This window comes from Brassica rapa, chromosome A10 (genome assembly GCF_000309985.2).
Source record: "Brassica rapa cultivar Chiifu-401-42 chromosome A10, CAAS_Brap_v3.01, whole genome shotgun sequence".
Lineage (NCBI taxonomy): Eukaryota > Viridiplantae > Streptophyta > Magnoliopsida > Brassicales > Brassicaceae > Brassica > Brassica rapa.
Window position 1 is genome coordinate 16,412,836 of NC_024804.2, and position 18,824 is coordinate 16,431,659.

Genomic DNA, 18,824 nt, shown 5'->3' on the forward strand with positions numbered 1-18,824 from the left:
TATAAACCGTCACACATTAATAAAAGGGTTCATACAAGATGATGTAAAAAAGTTTAATGCTTCCTTGGACAGAACAGTGTAGAACATCAGATTTCTGTGTCTTTTGTTGTTGTTGTTGTGAGTGTTTCCTCAGAACTCAATAATCTAACTTTGCAGAGCTTACATGTCTTCATTTTTTGGTCAATATATATACACACAAAATGTTGTTAATAAAACAGTAATTTACAGATCAAAGCAATTTGCACATCTCTGTGTTCCCTTGTTGATCTCCCCCTCTTTTCAGTCTAGACAAGATCAGTGATGATCACTCACGGTGTTTCGTTGAACTCCATCACCTGAGAGAATGAGACAGAAACACAGCAGAGGGAACTTATTATTTAATCAAACTTGCATTGACAAAACAATGCAAATGTTCAGAGTTTCATGAAGAATGATTAGCTCTATTACCTTCCCACAAACAGGGCAGTCCTCGCTTCTCTCCATCCACTCATAAATGCAACCGAGGTGGAAATGGTGAGAACACTTTGTAACAATCTTCGGGTTCTCTGATGTGTACTCTGCACAAAAAAAGATCCGATACTTAGCTTCCCTTCAAATGCATTTACGGAAGAAGAAAATGAATACCTTCAAGACACGTTGGACAAACATCTTCATCATCAGACATTACATACACACCATCATTCCCACCAGCATCCATTGACTTCGACTTAACAATCCTCCGAGTGAATTTAGAGAAGTCATCTTTAGAATCTTCACCAGAGACCATAAGCTTACTACTAGCCCATTTGCTTCCTTCCACTGAGAAAGACTCAGAGTCCACATCAGCAGCATCATGACTTCTCAAAGGCTCAGCTTCCTCACGCGAATGACTTGAACCCTTATCGCGTCTTGAGACAAGCCGTGAACGGAAGAAGCCTGGATCAGCGTCGTAAGGCAGAGGCCTTGGAGTAGAGTGGAAGGTGGTAGACATGAAGTTATCATAGGAAGAAGAGGAAGTTATGGATACAGTGGTGGTGGTGGTAGTAGCTTGTAAGGAGGATGGGAGAGAGCGGGTTGTTTCGTTTCTTCTAAACAAAGTGATATACTGCCAAGAGACAGAGAAACAAATACTCAGAGCTCAACTTTAAAAAAAAAACTAGCAGTTGTGAAAAAAAAGGAGAAACATTACCAGGTTAAGTAAGCTGTTAACAAGACATCTCGGGCAAGGGTTGTTTCTATTTATAGAACTACTTGGGTTCGTGTAGTCCTCATAGTCTTCCACCCGGAAGCAAGAAGAAACACATCCCATTTTTTTTCTTTTCTTGAAATGTTAACTCCAAGAAACTCACCCACAACACTGAGAATTACTAAAAAACCATAAAGTTTGAAACTTTTGGGAAATTCCTTAAGCCTCCACCAAATTGTAGAATGATCTGATGATTCTGATCACAAAGAAAAAAAGAGAGTGTATTTGATAAATTAGCAAGAACTTACTAACTAAGCACATAAAGGTTGTTCCTTTGGACAAACAAAAAAAAAGAAAAGTCGAGGTTTTGCATTAAGCAAATTAAACAGTTGAAAGTTGAAATCTAATTTAGGTAAATCCCTAACAAACTCAATAAAACAGAGAAACATATTAATATTAAAAAAATAACCCACTTGGGGTTAAACCGAGTCCTCACGATGGTTGACTAATCAGGATCGATCATCAGAGCTCATTATCCACAGAAGAACATTTTTTTTTTCTTAAGAAAAAAACAGAGGAATGGGACGAAGACTATACCTTTAACAAAACGAATTCGATCGGCCTCGACGGAAGAAAAGAGACAGAACGGACCCAAATCCAATTTTGAAAACAAAACTAAAAAAAGTTAGAAGCACTATAATAGCTTTATTGGAGGAATTTTCCTCAGTTTTTATCTTTTTTTTAAAAAAAAAGGAAACAATTCGTCAGCGAGAAGAAGGATTGAAGAAAAAGGGAGGAGTGTGATGAAGTTGGTGAGAAGGTGGGTGGGCCTTCTTGCTGGCTGCCATTAGAGTGTGGAGTCTTTAGTTATTAAACAAAATGGTTTTTCTTTTCAAAACAAAGTTAATTGAAAAATGCCAAACAGACTTCTAAATAAGTTGCAATTATTTTTGGTTGTAAGTGCATAATTGAAGATTTGTTTTTGCATTTTTTCCAAATACTTGCATGTATATATTCTATAAACACTTGAGTGACGCTATGGTAATAGTGTTAATTATATATTCTATAAACAGCTGTGTAAATTGTAATAGTGCTACTAAGCAAATTATTGTTATTCTTTCCACATCAAGATTGAACACAACTTTTTTTTTAATCTCTACCCTTTTTAATCTTTCTTTTGTAATTTAGGTCCATCATTTTAGCTTTCACTGATGATTTAGAGAATAGTGGTGTAGTACATTTTTAGAAATGTATACAACAAGATTCAAAGGCAGGAAATCATCATGGGTTAATGTTCAACAAACAGTTGGGCTTTTTGGTCAATCAGCCCACATCATGGAATGGGTAAGAGTAAGACCAAGGTTTACCTACATTTTGGGTTAATTCGATATGTAGTCCTGTATTTGATTGAATTTTAATCTTTAAAGTTACAAATGTTTGTCCTGTTAAGAATTTAAAATGCTTTTTCCACATATATTTTTACTTTAACATGTGAATTGATTAAAAGATCCCTTAATTGTGTATTTTGTCAACATTTTCATACATTTTACACAATCCCGTGGTCGATCTATAATCCATTTCAGTGCCTTTGTTTATTCATTTCTCGTGAATGTCTGATGGTTTAGCATATACGGCGTCCTGTGAAAAACAAACTAAACAGATGTAAAAAGAATTAAAACGAAAACTCCAGAAGAACATTCACATTCTTTGATTTATTTTACTGAATTGAATTCTCTTGTCTTTATCAAGAATGATTATTTATTCTTTATATTTTTACCAAAAAAAAGAATGATTATTTATATACACACAAGAAGACAGTAGTAAGAATTGGGTATATACTATATGGTTTGTGTGGACATCCTTTGTGTCTCGTGAATCGACAGAGACTCTCCAACTGTATTCACTTCCCCATTCTCATTCCCATAATGCTTCACTTTCATAAATTCCAGTTCTTGTTTCCATTGTTAAAGAAAAGAAAAAACTACAGTTACTCAAGTCTAGTTATCACACTAGTCTCATTGGTTACAGCTATATCACGAAATCTAAAAAAACACATGTATAAATCAAATCATATGTGAAAATCCCTACTCTTCTAAGAATGTTTTTGTTAATAGATTGTATTTGTAGGTACGTGTAAGTGTAACTTTAACAACATTACAAGCATATTGTATCTAGTTTGTAATATTGGATGATTTCGATATATTTAAATCTGCTTGTTAGACTGTTGCTGATATGTTAATGTTTGTACTCTTCACTTTCAAAGCTAGGACAAAATACATATAAAGATTCTTGTTTCTTGATAGCATTATGAAACAAAGTATAAACAGATCATATATAACATGTAATTTGTTGCATTAGAGTTATTCTTGTGTAATCATCTAGATCCAAGCTTGCTAAAATGCATAATGCTTGCTGTTAATAAAAAGGAATTGAACTAACAATATTTTCTTCGTACTACCATGATCTGTATTTATATCTTTAGGAAAATTATATTTCATTAAAAATAATAACGTGGGGAAGCTATTACCATGCAAGCATCAATCTAATCGACACGCGAACATGAATCCAAATATTGTTTGTTGTCTTTTTCTCACCTCTTACTATTTTCTTACAATAATTTAAGCTTTTAGAGCTGTAGAAAGATAAGAAATATTAGTCACAGGACACTATAGTAGCTTTGTAGTTTGGAAGCTAGACTTGTATTTTTCCCATGATTCACATTAACAAAACGAAGAGATAAGCTTTTGCTACAATCTCATCTTTTTTTGTGGCTCACTCATCTTCACACAACAACTCTATATAAATCCCTCCTTCATCGATTACTTTCTGTTTCATAATAAAGAGATAGAGAGAGACTTATTCGATAACTATGGAGATAACAACGACCTTCACGGTTTTGTTTACTCTTATGATTTTCTTAGGAATCTCTATCAATGGAGGTTTGTCTCAAGGACATCAACATCTTGTCAAGAAGACACGTTCTTCTGCGGTTGTAGTAGGAACTGTCTACTGTGACACTTGTTTCAACGGTGCCTTTTCGAAATCACACAACCACTTGATCCCAGGTTTGTTTGTTTGTTTTTTCTTCTTAATTGTGTTTCACCGGTTCTTGTTTAAGATCTCGATCGGCTAAAGTCAGTTTGTTGGATCTTGTTGCAGGTGCTGTAGTTGCAGTGGAATGTATTGACGAGAACTCTAAACCGAGTTTCAGACAAGAGGTGAAAACAGACGAGCACGGCCAATTCAAAGCAAAACTACCGTTCACTGTGAGCAAACATGTGAAGAAGATCAAGAGATGCTCCGTGAAGTTGCTAAGTAGCTCACAGCCTTATTGTTCCATAGCTGCTTCCGCTACTTCCACTTCTCTCAAACGCCTTAGATCAAGCAAACACGGAGAGAACACTAGGGTTTTCTCTGCAGGGTTCTTCACTTTCAAACCGGAGAACCAACCAGAGATCTGCAGCCAGAAACGTGGATCCAAGCCTCTTTTACCGGATCCAGCTTTCCCTCCACCGATCCAAGACCCGGTTCCAAACAATCCTTCCCCTCTCCCAAACCTCCCAATAGTTAACCCTCTCCCTAACCTGCCTATTCCTCAACTTCCTCCTCTTCTTCCTCCAGGGCCACCACAGAAACAACCTTCCTTGCATAACAAGAAAGAAAGTTCCTTGGATGACAAGAAAACCGAAGTACTAAAACCTGATTTCTTCTTTCCTCCAAACCCGGTCACGCCTCTCCTCCCTCCCACCCCGCTTAACCCGCCTCTCCTCCCTCCCAACCCGCTAAACCCGCCGGGTATCATCCCTCCAAACCCTCTCATTCCGTCTCCACCAACTCTTCCTCTCCCACCTCTACCGTTTCAACCGCCTCCTACCGGGTTAATCCCTCCTATTCCGTCAATTCCTACTCTTCCACCTGTTCCGGTCATAACTCCCCCTTCACCGCCGCCACCTACTTTCCCTATTCCCCTCCCTCCCATCTTCCCTGGAGTCCCTCCGGCTTCATCTTCCTTCTCTAGCCACCATCAGCCCTAGTTTTAAAAGTCCCTTTCTCCACACATTTCCAACTATGTATCATCTCCGTTTTCTTTCCTCGGGATCTTCACTTGTTGGCTTGTTGTAATCTCAATCTCTATAATATCACTGAGTTTCATTTTCTGGTTTCTATTAATTGTCTAATTCTCAGCTACATCAAATAACAACAACAACAACAAAAACAGCATAAACTTTAATAATTACATCAAAAGTATATCTGAAATAGACTAGTTTGGCTTGATTAAGAGATTAGGCAACTTGTGTAACTATCATAAAACTTGAATACCTTTACAGAATTGCTACTTTTTGCTACTTTATTAGTTTAGTTCTTAAACTGTATCAAAATCTCAAGTGGACTAGATTGGCTCAATTAAAAGATTAGGCAACTTTTGTAATTAACATAAAGATTGGATACTAACTCCAAATTATAACTTACTTTGTGGGTCGTTTATTAGTGAATCTGATCAGAACTCAAACAGTCAAAACTCTTCCGATTCGATCTGCAATGGCGGAGGCTTCAAACTCCGACACCGGCAAAGAGAATCCGACATTCAAGATCCGAAGACTGGAGATCTCCGACAAGAGAAAGGGATACATGGAGCTTCTCGGTCAACTCACCGTCGCCGGATCACTCACCGACGAAGAATTCGATCGACGATTCGAAGAGATCAGCTCGTACGGAGACGACCACTTGATCTGCGTGATCGAAGACGAGTCCTCCGGCAAACTCGCGGCCACAGGGAGCGTGATGATAGAGAAGAAGTTTCTGAGGAGCTGCGGGAAAGTCGGACACATCGAGGACGTCGTCGTGGACTCGGAGTTTCGCGGGAAGCATCTCGGGAAGAGAGTGGTTGAGTTTCTCACGGAACATAGCAGAGAGATGGGTTGTTACAAGGTGATTTTAGATTGTAGCGTGGAGAAGAAAGTGTTTTATGAGAAGTGTGGGATGTTCAATAGAGGGATTCAGATGTCTAAGTACTTCGATTGAAACTGATCATCTTGTTTTTGCTTTTGTCTTAATATGAAAGTCTGTGTCTTTAACTTGATTCCGTTACAAAATAAGATTAAAAGGTTTGGACTTTGAGAAGTGAGATTATTATGATTTAAGACAACAAGTCTCCGCCGCTGGATTGCCAGAGGTTGATGATGTCTGTAGCTTGGTTGAGGAGGAAGACGCGGTGGAGCTCGGAGATCCAAGGCTTGCTTTCTAGCAAAGTTTTGAGCTCTTCCCAAGCGTCTTTCCTAGGCCAGAAGTAGTAGGGACTGAGTGGGATTGTTCCGAAGCCTGGTACGGTTTGGTCTAGTGCGACTCCTATGTCCTTTTGCATCCACACGAACTTTAGTACCACTCTTGGTTTGTCCAGGGGTTTCACCACCACACGCAGCTTCTTCTGCAATTGAGACAGTAAAAGTCTAGTTTCAGTGCACATATAATAAGAAGAAAACAATAAGCATATCTTTCACAACAAAGTTTAGAATCAAGCAACACAAGAAACTGAGGTTTGAGTGTGAGACTGAGCTGGCTGCCCTATAAAACCATACATCCCAATTTTATTTTGAAAGTGTTCAAAGAATTAACAATGAAGTAACGTAAAGGGAGGTTATATATAAGATCCGATTGTGCAAATATGCACACAAGCCACTTATCAGTTACAATTTTTTTTTGAAAGTGTTCAATAATAAGCTTATGGTGGTTTGTTCTGTTCAGACTGTCTGAATCAGACATGGTCTTCAAAAGGAACAAACTTTACGCAATTGTTTGGTAAAAGAATCTCATGGGAACAAAGGATTATAGTGATAAAGGAGAATGATAATATATATAAGATCTGTTTGGTTCAAAGGTGAAACCTTTTTCCTCTCACACACTGCAGCTTTGTCTAACTAAGCTAAAACCCCAATTTTTGGTTCAATGACTGACCTTTCCAAGGGACGGAGAGTCAGATTCTGGCGGTTCATGAGAGAAGTTAGGAGAGGAAGATGCGAATATTCCGGATACTCTGGCCGGAATTTGACCTGGACTTAAAGTAGAGCACGAAATCGACGGCTGAGAAGAGGGTTTGAGCTTCGTTGGTGGCGAGATATGAGCTATGGGTTTCAGAGAGAGTTTCTGAGAAGCTGAAGGAGCTATCCTGATCCCCAAATATGCATTATGAATCGACTGAGCCGCCATTTCTGCTGCGTCTGAAGCTTCCAACTTCCAAGAGAGAGACGGTGAGAGGAAAATAAGAGGTTTAACAAAGTTTCAGGTTGAACCGGTTAAGTTATGGTCGGGTTGGACCAAAAGCGAGTTCGTCGGTTATGTAAATATCACGATTTTAAAATGGGTTTTAATATGCCAACAGAAAATAGGTTCAGGCAATTTCTGTTATTTTACAAAGTTGTATTAGAAATAAAAAAATTCTGTGTGGCTCAAATGTTTTTCTTTTAAAAGTTTCTCTCACAAATATATTCAAAAGTTACATAAAAACAATTGTGGCAGTATCATACTTAACATTGGCCATAACAGTTTTTTTTAAAGTTAGTGATCATGTCGTAGTCATCCAATTTGTCATTGTACTGAAGAACCTTCAGGTGAACCAGGACTGTCGATAGCCTGCACCTGCACAATTAATAGTGAGATCGTTGATGCTCTCTCAAGTGAAGAAAGAACAAATAAGCCTCTCTGCAGAAACCATTATTACCTACAGAAGGACGAAACTCGTAACCGAACAGTTAATGCCTAAGCTTTACCTAGTCGGTATAACTCCCAGGTTGTATCTGCCATTTCAACATACACGATCATAAGCATCACTTATCAATTACCAAAACAAGTCTTCTCATTTCAGAGTAGAATCAATAGAATGGATCTTTTTTTTTTTTGCGACATAAAAGCATGGTTCCATATTTGAACTTATTAACGCTATAGAAAAGCTAATGAGAAAAAAAAACAGATGACATTCAACCTCTAATAAATTTCAGAACCTTCTTCTCATGATACTTGAGCTTCCTCATTACTCACCAGAGTAGTATGTCTAAAAACTATGCTAAATTAGGATTTCTTCACCACAACTGTTAATCAATGTCCGATCAAATCCAGACTAACTATCAATGAGTGGGATCACGAGCAAAGGAGGTGAGCAGAAAATCGAAGAGTTTGCTAAAACCTTAGGATTAAAATCATAAACACTAATAGAGGAAGAAGAAGAAGATGTCGGATTAATCCTATGGTCCTTATTCGCTGGTTAAAATTTTAAGGCCTCTAAGACCCAAACATACAAATTGGACAAAAATATCCTACTAAATTGGGCGTTTCGTTCTTTTATTTTCTGGAAGTCCAAGTCCAGTAGCAGATGACATATTTAAATTATTAACGAGAATTGTTGAAACTAAGAAGAACAATCTGCCAAAATAACTGTAAGCAGCTATAATGTTGTAAGTTTCTTTTTCTTGACCGAATCTATAATCTTTATTAACAGATTTATTTTCTGTGGTTTCCTTGATCAAACTAAAAGGTCCGTCTCAAGTTTTTACTAGGCCATGTGCACTTTATAAAAATTCACATGTAATCTATAAAAACGGACCTTAATATTTTAATAAAGGACCCTAATTTTTAACTAAATTTTGCTTAAAAATTTTTGGATCCTGTGCAAATGTTCCTTGAATACATGTCTAAAAACGGGTCTGCTAAAAGTTACCAAAGAAACATATATAGCACTAAATATGAAGCCGCCGAATACACCAGCTACGCCTAACATGTGAAATAGGTGCATAAAAATATTGTGCGATTATATTAGGAAATGAATAAGTCGTTTAAGAGATTTGAAGGATTTAATTGTTGTTGTAAAAGTGAAAAATTCAATAAATCCACCATTACTGTAAAACAAAATAAGCAGACAGAAATCTAGTAATACACAACATATTATATAGGCTGTAGACATTGTATATAATCTACTAAAATACTAAAAACTCAAATAATTACAAAAAGTAATCTAATCCATGCACACGTTGGGTTGGACATATACTACGCGCACGCATAGGCTTGAGAATTGAGACTCCTGAGCCACCGACACATTATTTCGCGAGTATGTTGATTAGTCAATTCGCTCCTCAACTATCTTCACATTTTTAACATTAAAAAAACTAATTTCACATTTATTTTTTTTTTTTTTGATAAAGGGCTTGCTAATTTCACATTTATTTTGGTTTCTTTACAATACATTTGTCCTATTTCGAGCAAAAAATAGAAAAGAAACGTCGATTTTTTTGTTATTTTCTTAAATCTTAATACTTACCTTAGTTTTGAATATCGATAAGAAACTGTTAACACAATAACTTAGAAACCACCTTTCTAGATTTTTCTTGGATGTCCATGTCCATAACATTACTTAAAGTAATCGAGCATTAAACTTGTGATATACATATACTACAAATTTTAGCTACATTTAAATATATAGAAGTCCGTATTAAATTTACCTATGAATATCAGACGTTTTTCTCTCTGTTTTGTTGTTAACTTCTGACATAAATTGATGATTACAGCAAATATTTATAGAAAATGTTAAAAGTCTGTATATTTCCCACTGGAAAATGTATTTCTTTTCTTAGCAAAATAAATAATGAAGTCCGACAGCAATGTAATGCCGGATGTCGGTGGAAATGTATATGGTCATTGGTCACAGAAAATATCATATACTATTATATATTCATTTTCTTAATAAATTCGTGGATTCTTAAGCTTTCTAAAACATCGCATCTCATAATGAGACTTCGACGTGAGCGACAAACTAAACTCAATAATACTATACCTTCTTAAACTCACATCCATACCACGACAAATACAAATATGGGTGTATTAATATATGTACATCACTTGTGAAATATTAATGTTTTTTTGAGAAAATTGTGAAATATTAATGCTACACTTAGGGTATGACTGGTTTTCCCGCTACCACCCGCAAACGCAGCTTTTACAGTTAGTAGCGGTTGCTGGCGTTTTGCAACAATCGCTCAAACCGCTCTAAACCGCTCCAAATCGCTCTGAACCTCATAAATTCAAAAGCTGGTTCCAGCTAGCGTTTGCGGTTGCGGACGTTTGCGGGAGGATAAAAAAATTATTTTTTTTCCAAAACAATATAAATACAAAAATAAAAAAATTCAATAAAAAAATTAAAGTGAAATTATAAAAATGCTAAAATATATCAATTAAATTTTAATTAATATTATAAAACTTTAAAATAAAAATATTTTCTATTTTTTAAAAAATTAAACTATAACTTTCTAAATATATATTTTATATTTATTATAATATTATTATTTTTGATATTTTTATAATTGTATAAAATGTAAATATTATTAATTTATTATTTAACAGCTGCTGCATTTGGTAGTTAACCAGTCATAAGTATCCCGCAAACGCACAAATTTTTAACCGCAGAACCAGTCGTACAAATCTCTTAAAACCGCTAGAAACCGCAACCACCCGCATCCGCAAACTCCCGCAACCGCAACCGCTGCGGTTAAACCAGTCAGGCCCTTAGTCACTTAACATGCATGGTTTAGTTTTCGTTAATGTGTGTTGGCAAGAAATTTGTGAAGAGCTAAAAATTGTTTTTTTTTTTTTTGTAACAAGCTAAAAATTGTTAACTTTTAAATTTATTAGCATGTAATTATCTCTTTATATTCATATACTATTCTATGTGAACTATATATTTAATATTATTTTTCTGAACTAATTAAATTATTAAATTGTTGCCAAGAGAAAATGATATAGATTTATTTTCTGTTTGATAAGAGTAAATGAAAAGTCTAGCAATTGATTTACTAACGATTTGAAAATATATAACTAATGTTTTAATTTAGTTTTTTTTTATTGAAGGGTTAGTTTTTTTCATCGAATGCTTTAGTTATTGTTTTATCTTTAGTTTTGAATAAATTTATTATGATATTTGTTGGATAGTAGTCTTTTATAAAAAAAATGAATCTACACTAGTGTTAAAAACCACGATTTTAATATAATTGTATTGGATGCACAACTGAAATTTGTATTAGCATTTTTATTAAAGAGATCCTTGACAATGTGCTAGAACATGTATAGCTTGTTAATTTTAATGTTACACCTCTAAACCATAATTACGTATAACATAATCTTAACCAATTTTTTAAACCATCATATATAAGACAAAATGGTGATTAAATTTCAAAATCATAATAAATCAAGCTGAGAACATCTTGATTTGGTTTTATTGATGGCTGTTTTAAAAAAAACAGTTTCTACATATTTTTTTTACTCTGTTTCAAAAGGAAGCATATTAATCCAGTCTTATGCTTTCATCCATTTGTTTTCTATAAGTATCTCTATATCCATTTATACCGAGATAAACTTAAATTCCATTTGTAAGAGCAAAAAAATAATATGTTCAATTTTTTTTCTTCTCTCAAAATTATAGTAAATGTTTCTCCAATATACACATTTAAAAATCTCAAATTATAAATGTTTAAAATGATAATTCGTTTGGCTCCGGAGAAGATTTATACCATGCTTCGGTTGAAATCAAGGTAACAAAGCTAGTTCAAGATATTGTATAAGTTATCAGAAAATAATAGGAAGTTGTTATATAGTTTTGTGGATTTTATTAAAATCATCGCATTCCTTTAAAATAATAACCATATTGCACTTCCACGAAGTATTTGATATCATTGTCAAAAAAGTATTTGATATCTAGCTTGGACTGACAAATGACAACTGTGAACAACCAATAGAGTTGGTCCCTTTATTTATTTATATGTAGACATACTTTGATTTATTTTTTAATTTATTTTCTATATAACTTTGGAATCTCTGTCATAAAACGAAAAATCCACAAGTCTAGAATATACCATTTTTCGAAAAATGTATATATATAATAAAAATCATATAAGATAAATTCGGTTCCAACTTCTTAACAATAATGACTGGTCGAGGAGTCTGGACCGGGCCAAAAACTAGCCGGTTTACACATTCGATTATCTTATGATCTCAATTGATTTATTAATAGTTTTTGAGTTTTGACAGTTATTAACTTGTGGATTAGTTTTGCTTAAGGACGGGAATTAGGGTCTGACTGGTTCAAACGCAGCGGTTGCGGTTGCGGCTGCGGGCGTTTGCGGATGCGGGTGGTTGCGGTTTCTAGCGGTTTTAAGAGATTTGTACGACTGGTTCTGCGGTTAGAAATTGGTGCGTTTGCGGGATACTTATGACTGGTTAACTACCAAATACAGCAGCGGTTAAATAATAAATTAACAATATTTACATTTTATATAATTATAAAAATATCAAAAATCATAATATTATAATAAATATGTAAATTATATTTTCAAAGTTATAGTTTTAAATTTTTTAAATTATAGAAAATATTTTTATTTTAAAATTTTATAATAATTAAAATATAATAGATATATTTTAGTATTTTTATAATTCCATTTTAAAAATTTTATTTTTATTTTTATTTTTGTATTTATATGGTTTTTTTAAAAAAAAGAAAAAAAAATTATCCTTCCGCAACCGCCCGCAACCGCAAACGCTAGCTGGAACCAGCTTTTGATTTTAAGAGGTTTGGAGCGGTTTGAAGCGATTTATAGCGGTTTGTATGATTGTTTCGAAACGCTGTCAACTGCTACCAATCGCAAAAGCTGCGTTTGCGGGTGGTAGCGGGAAAACCAATCAAGCTCTTAGTTTGTGTTTCCCGAAAAAGTTACACATCGCTAATGTGGTTTAGATTTATAACTGAAAAATTGTTACTTAACTTCCAATTAATTTAGTTGACTGACCCCATCAAAAAAACCGAAACTAGATTAAAATAGATTGAATGTATTTGGTCAACCGAAATTCAGATTCGTTGCTTTCTCTAAATTATTTCAATTCGTGCATGTATGTATACGAATATAAACATATAATATAATACTAGGATAAGATCCGCGCCTTGCACGGAATTAAGTTATTATTTTTATTATATTTTGGAGAATGAAACAATAGTTTGGCTTCATTTGGATTACGGGTGTTCAATCCGGATATCGGGTTGGTTTCGTTTCGGTTCAGTTTTTTTCGGTATTTGGTTAGTAAAATATAACTACTATTCTAAATCCATATTTACTTTGACTTTAGTCTTTCACATACTTTTGAAAGATTTCAACTAGACGACTAAATTGATCAGCCAATCTTGTTGTTTTAAATCATTAGTGTTTATATATATATATATATATATATATTATTTAGTTTGAATATTTATTAAATAAAAATTCATATGCGTTATATTTTATGATCATTTGTAACTTATTATGACAAAAAAATAATCTATTGATCACAAAATTTTCAGAGTGGGAATATTCAAATTTCTAATAATATATAGACGTTTTGAAAAATTCAAATATAACATATAAGAAAAAATATAAATGTTTTTATTATATATTTAATGTGATTTTTTAATATCTTTCAATAATATAAAATTAAAAAAAAGAACTAAGATACCAAAATTGTTATCAAATATTTATTATTCATAATAATTAATTTTCATATATACGTTAATCATATTAGGTAATTCCGTAGCTTCTAATTAAAGAAAGTGCAAAAAAATTTTTGGTAGATTATTTATCAATTCGATAGTTAGTTTAATACAAAATATAATGTAAGTCAAGATGGACCAACCTATTTTTCTAAGAATAGTATATTTTATATAGTCATTTATTAAATGAGAATTTATAATCATACAGTTCTATGATCATTCATATCATTTTATAACTGAATATTTAAATCATCGATAACAAAATTTTCAATGTGAAATCTTCAATAAGTTTATAATTTATAAATGTTTTTGAAAATTCATTGAAAGTTTTAATATTAAAATATTTATGTAATCTTATGGTATATAGTATAATCTATATATATATATATGTTTTATTATTAAATGATATTTTTTACTCATATGGTTTTAAAATAATGTGTATCTTCTTATAATATTAAATAAAAGTTCATATTAATACAATTTTATGATCATTTGTAACTTATTATGACAAAAAAAATAATCTATTGATCACAAAATTTTCAGAGTGGGGATCTTCAAATTTCTAATAATTTATAGACGTTTTGAAAAATTCAAAATATAACATATAAAAAAAATTATAAATGTGTTTATTATATATTTAATGTGATTTTTAAATATATTCTAATAATATAAAATTAAAAAAAATAACTAAGATACAAAAATTGTTATCAAATATTTATTATTCATTATAATTAATTTTCACATATACGTTAATCATATTAGGTAATTTCGTAGCTTTTATTTAAGGAAAGTGCAAAACATTTTTTGGTACGTTATTTATCAATTCGATAGTTAGTTTAATAAAAAGTGTAATATAAGTTAAGATGGATCAACCTATTTTTCTAGTAATAGTATATTTTGTATAGTTATTTATTAAATAAGAATTTATAATCATACAGTTCTATGATCATTCATATCGTTTTATAACAAAATATTTAAATCATCGATAACAAAATTTTCAATCTGAAATCTTTAATAAGTTTATAATTTATAAATGTTCTTGAAAATTCATTGAAAGTTTTAATATTAAAATATTTATGTAATCTTATGGTATATAGTGTTTAATATATATATATATATATATTTTATTATTAAATGATATTTTTTACTCATATGGTTTTAAAATCATGTGTATCTTCTTATAATAAAAATGTTAAACCATTGATCATTAATTTTTAACATAATAATTTTAATAGTTTTAGTCATTTATTGTCGTTTTTAAAAATTCAAAATATAACATATACGAAAAAATCTAAATTTTATTTTTATAGCTAATTTGATTGTTTAATTTATTTTAATAATATAAAATTAAACAAAAAATGATGGAGGAGATATACATTGTTATCAAATCTTTATTATTAAACTCATTAATTGTCATATATATATTAGTCATTTATGGTAATTCCGTAGGTTTTATTTAAGGAAAGAAAATATCATATCATATCATTATATCATATAGTTTGACCAACTTATGTATCTAACAACATATAAAAATCGAATGTGGACCTACTTATTTTTCAATTGAATATAATTGACTACCTAATTGAGTGACACCTATGCATTGGGGCCTCTTTTAATTAATACAAAATTGAGGTTACATCTTTTCAAATGTTTCTCAATTAATATATAAGGGATTATTTTTAGTTTATTTAATTAAAGGTCTACTTTGGCTTTGCATCAAATCAACAAACCAAAAAAAAATATCCCAAACAATTTATATTACAGGAGGAAATATAATTATTTCGTTACATAAAAAAGTCTATAAACAACAGTTTTTGCCGACGAAAAAGAAAATACCGTTTTTTTTATTTGATTTGCTACAAAAAGAGTTGATTTTGCTACACATTCTTATTAGTCGTCTCTCCCTCCCTCTTTTGTTTGTTATTCCACACCGATCTTCTCCCTATATCTCCGACGTACTCATTCTCCGGTGACGAAGCTAAACATTTTCCACGAATTTTCCTTTTTTTTTTGCTTTTTTTTTTTTGCGGCTAAGCTTTTATATAAAAAAAGATCGATCGCACCATTGCGGAATCTCAAAGCCTTGTCTTATTTATCTGTTACGTTAAGCGTTGGCTTCAATCGTTTCTGTGTTAATAAGAGTTGAAACTTGTCACTGAGATTCTTATTTTCTATTTAATTCCTTTATTTAATTGAGCAAGATCTGTTGTTTCCGTCAGATCAGAGGTTGATTAAAAAAATCTTAAAGTCTTTCGAGGTGTGATTAATGCACTCACTGAGCAGCATTTTTCTCTGGGTGTTAATTAGTCTCAATATTATTAATCTCCACTAAGTGTTCGATGAAATTCCTCTGAGGGTAGGTAGGTGATTTAGAAAATGTGTAAAATGGAGAAGTCTCTTTACCACAGGAAACTATGGGAGATAAAGGTTAGGCTTTTAGGAGATAATAGCAAGGCTGAGAAGCTTAGGAACTCCTTTGCTTCGAGGTCTCCTACGAGCTTATGGATGATTCGGGTTGTTTCTGTGTTGCTTCTCTGGAGTTGTTTCGTTCATTTGATGGCTTTGGGAGATATGTGGGGACCGAGACTATTCAATGGTTGGCCTTCTTGTTTCAATCAACGTGGTTTGTCCACGGCGTTGGAGATGAAGTCTCTCCCTCCTAAAATCGCGCTTCCTCCTAAAAGTAAGTGTCATGATTTGTGGTTGGAGTAACTTGAGAGATGAATCTGGAAACTGATTTTTTTTTTGTGTGTTTTGTCTTTCTCAGGGGTGTATCAGAACAATGGTTATCTTATGGTTTCTTGCAATGGAGGACTCAATCAAATGCGAGCAGCTGTAAGATGAGATTACATCTCCCAAGTTTCTTCATCTCTTAGTGATATGGTTTGCTTACTTTTTGGTCTGGTTTCGACAGATATGCGATATGGTTACTGTTGCACGATACATGAATGTTACTCTTATTGTGCCTGAGCTTGACAAGACCTCCTTTTGGAACGATCCAAGGTATTTTTTCACTTGAAGCTTCTTTTTTGTGCTCTGTTTTTTTTTTTTACAATATCGTAATATTTTTTCTTCTTTGGTGGCAGTGAGTTTAAAGACATTTTCGATGTGGATCACTTCATATCTTCGTTAAGAGATGAAGTTCGTATACTTAAAGAGTTGCCTCCAAGGGTCAAGAAGAGAGTTGAGCTTGGAATGTACCACGAAATGCCTCCTATTAGTTGGTCAAACATGTCTTACTACCAAAACCAGGTTAATATCTCTAAGTTCTGATACCTTTTCGAGATTAGTTACTCTTTGCTTCTTGTGGTCCTAAACTCTTCAAACCGGAACAGATTCTTCCACTGGTGAAGAAGCATAAGGTCTTGCATCTGAACAAAACCGACTCCAGACTCGCTAATAATGGACTGCCTGTGGAGGTTCAGAAGCTGAGGTGCCGAGTGAATTTCAACGGCCTTAAGTTTACTCCTCAGATTGAAGAACTAGGGAGACGAGTAGTCAATATCCTGAGAGAGAAAGGTCCCTTTCTCGTCTTGCATCTCAGATATGAGATGGATATGTTAGCGTTTTCCGGGTGCTCACATGGTTGCAACCCCGAGGAAGAAGAAGAATTAACAAGAATGAGGTACATAAGAATCATACAATCTAGTCTTGCTTTTATTGTTCCAACTTTGATGGATATATTGATGTAAATGTTATCTTTGTTGGTAGATATGCTTATCCATGGTGGAAAGAGAAAGTCATCAACTCTGAGGAGAAGAGGAAAGAAGGCCTTTGCCCTTTAACTCCAGAGGAAACTGCTCTCACGCTGACCGCCTTGGGTATTGACCGTAACGTTCAAATATACATAGCTGCTGGAGAAATCTACGGTGGTGAAAGGCGGATGAAGGCTTTAACAGACGCTTTTCCAAATGTGGTAAGTAGCCAATTCATTAATTTTCTGCAATTATTTCAAACTTATAATCCTCAGTTGACTCCATTATCATAACTAACTCAGGTCCGGAAAGAAACCATACTAGAATCTTCTGATCTTGATTTTTGCCGGAACCATTCATCTCAAATGGCTGCACTGGATTACCTAGTTGCTGTTGAGAGCGATATATTTGTTCCAACCAATGATGGGAACATGGCAAGAGTCGTTGAAGGTCATCGCAGGTGAAATGCCGTCATCTTTCTTCTTCTTCTTTCTTCCCATGGCAAGAGGCTAACACCAGTTTTTCTACAGGTTCTTGGGATTTAAGAAGACAATTCAGCTGAATAGGAAGTTTCTAGTTAAGCTGATAGATGAATACACCGAAGGATTGTTGACTTGGGATGTGTTCTCATCCATGGTGAAGGCCTTTCACTCTACTCGAATGGGAAGTCCGAAGAGACGGTTATTGATTCCGAATAAACCCAAGGAAGAAGACTACTTCTACTCCAACCCGCAAGAATGTCTGCAGCTGTTAGATGAACCACTGAGAGTCATTTGATTATTGGCGGAAGAAAATATTTACAGTCTTTGAGATGGGAGTTACAGTGAGTTTTTTCTTTTATTTACAGGCTTGAGTTACTTAGAGTTCTTGGTGAATAGATTTCTGTATGAGCTTCCATGGATGGAGAAAAAAAATGATGTTGATTGAAGCTTACGTTGTAAAGTTTGGCATCCATGGCCTTGCCAGTTTTGTTAGCTAAATAAAAAGTGCCATTTTATGTAATTAAACCTTGGTTATACACTATATTTCAGATTAATATTTCCCCTCTTCAGTTAGTATTTTCTATTGAGCAACTATTGTCTATATAAGAAAAAACACAATAATCAGAACAAAGAAAAACATAAACCATTATTGAATGCAGTTTCAGATATATCTATAAATCCAATAGCAAGTGACAGTAGTATCTAGATTGTACTAGTTACACTGTAACAGAAATCGGTGGAAGCAGATAGGTGTCTGACATTTTATTTGACAATTGATAACATTTTCAAAGAATCTTATGTAAGCATTGACAATTCAAATAACCAATAAAAAGATATACTACTACCCAAACAACATTTGAAGAAACGTAGGAGTAGTTTTCAAGTGTATTCGAGTGATCCAAGAAAAAAATAAAACCTATTCTATTAAGTAT

At 33.3% G+C, this 18,824-nt stretch overlaps 5 protein-coding genes across 5 annotated transcripts; 3 read left to right on the forward strand and 2 right to left on the reverse strand.

The window, feature by feature from the left end:
- Positions 1-42: 42 nt before the first annotated feature.
- Positions 43-2,057, reverse strand: LOC103846386 (E3 ubiquitin-protein ligase At3g02290). Its single transcript, XM_009123298.3, has 5 exons — positions 1,763-2,057; positions 1,169-1,421; positions 625-1,084; positions 448-557; positions 43-335 (listed from the first exon to the last, which is right to left on the reverse strand). The coding sequence occupies exons 2-5, from the start codon at positions 1,286-1,288 to the stop codon at positions 309-311; spliced, it is 717 nt and encodes a 238-aa protein (XP_009121546.1). The 5' UTR covers positions 1,289-1,421; positions 1,763-2,057; the 3' UTR covers positions 43-308.
- A 1,840-nt stretch (positions 2,058-3,897) lies between these two features.
- Positions 3,898-5,331, forward strand: LOC103846387 (WAS/WASL-interacting protein family member 3). Its single transcript, XM_009123299.3, has 2 exons — positions 3,898-4,230; positions 4,325-5,331. The coding sequence occupies exons 1-2, from the start codon at positions 4,035-4,037 to the stop codon at positions 5,197-5,199; spliced, it is 1,071 nt and encodes a 356-aa protein (XP_009121547.2). The 5' UTR covers positions 3,898-4,034; the 3' UTR covers positions 5,200-5,331.
- A 136-nt stretch (positions 5,332-5,467) lies between these two features.
- LOC103846389 (glucosamine 6-phosphate N-acetyltransferase) lies at positions 5,468-6,258 on the forward strand. Its single transcript, XM_009123301.3, has one exon. It carries the CDS (start codon positions 5,705-5,707, stop codon positions 6,185-6,187), a length of 483 nt encoding a protein of 160 aa, XP_009121549.1. The 5' UTR covers positions 5,468-5,704; the 3' UTR covers positions 6,188-6,258.
- Positions 6,184-7,486, reverse strand: LOC103846388 (30S ribosomal protein 3-2, chloroplastic). The gene is made up of 2 exons (XM_009123300.3): positions 7,118-7,486; positions 6,184-6,590 (listed from the first exon to the last, which is right to left on the reverse strand). Exons 1-2 carry the CDS (start codon positions 7,367-7,369, stop codon positions 6,303-6,305), a joined length of 540 nt encoding a protein of 179 aa, XP_009121548.1. The 5' UTR covers positions 7,370-7,486; the 3' UTR covers positions 6,184-6,302.
- An 8,605-nt stretch (positions 7,487-16,091) lies between these two features.
- Positions 16,092-18,187, forward strand: LOC103846391 (rhamnogalacturonan I rhamnosyltransferase 1). The gene is made up of 8 exons (XM_009123302.3): positions 16,092-16,398; positions 16,483-16,550; positions 16,630-16,718; positions 16,802-16,967; positions 17,051-17,340; positions 17,427-17,631; positions 17,713-17,870; positions 17,941-18,187. Exons 1-8 carry the CDS (start codon positions 16,092-16,094, stop codon positions 18,185-18,187), a joined length of 1,530 nt encoding a protein of 509 aa, XP_009121550.2.
- Positions 18,188-18,824: the final 637 nt, after the last annotated feature.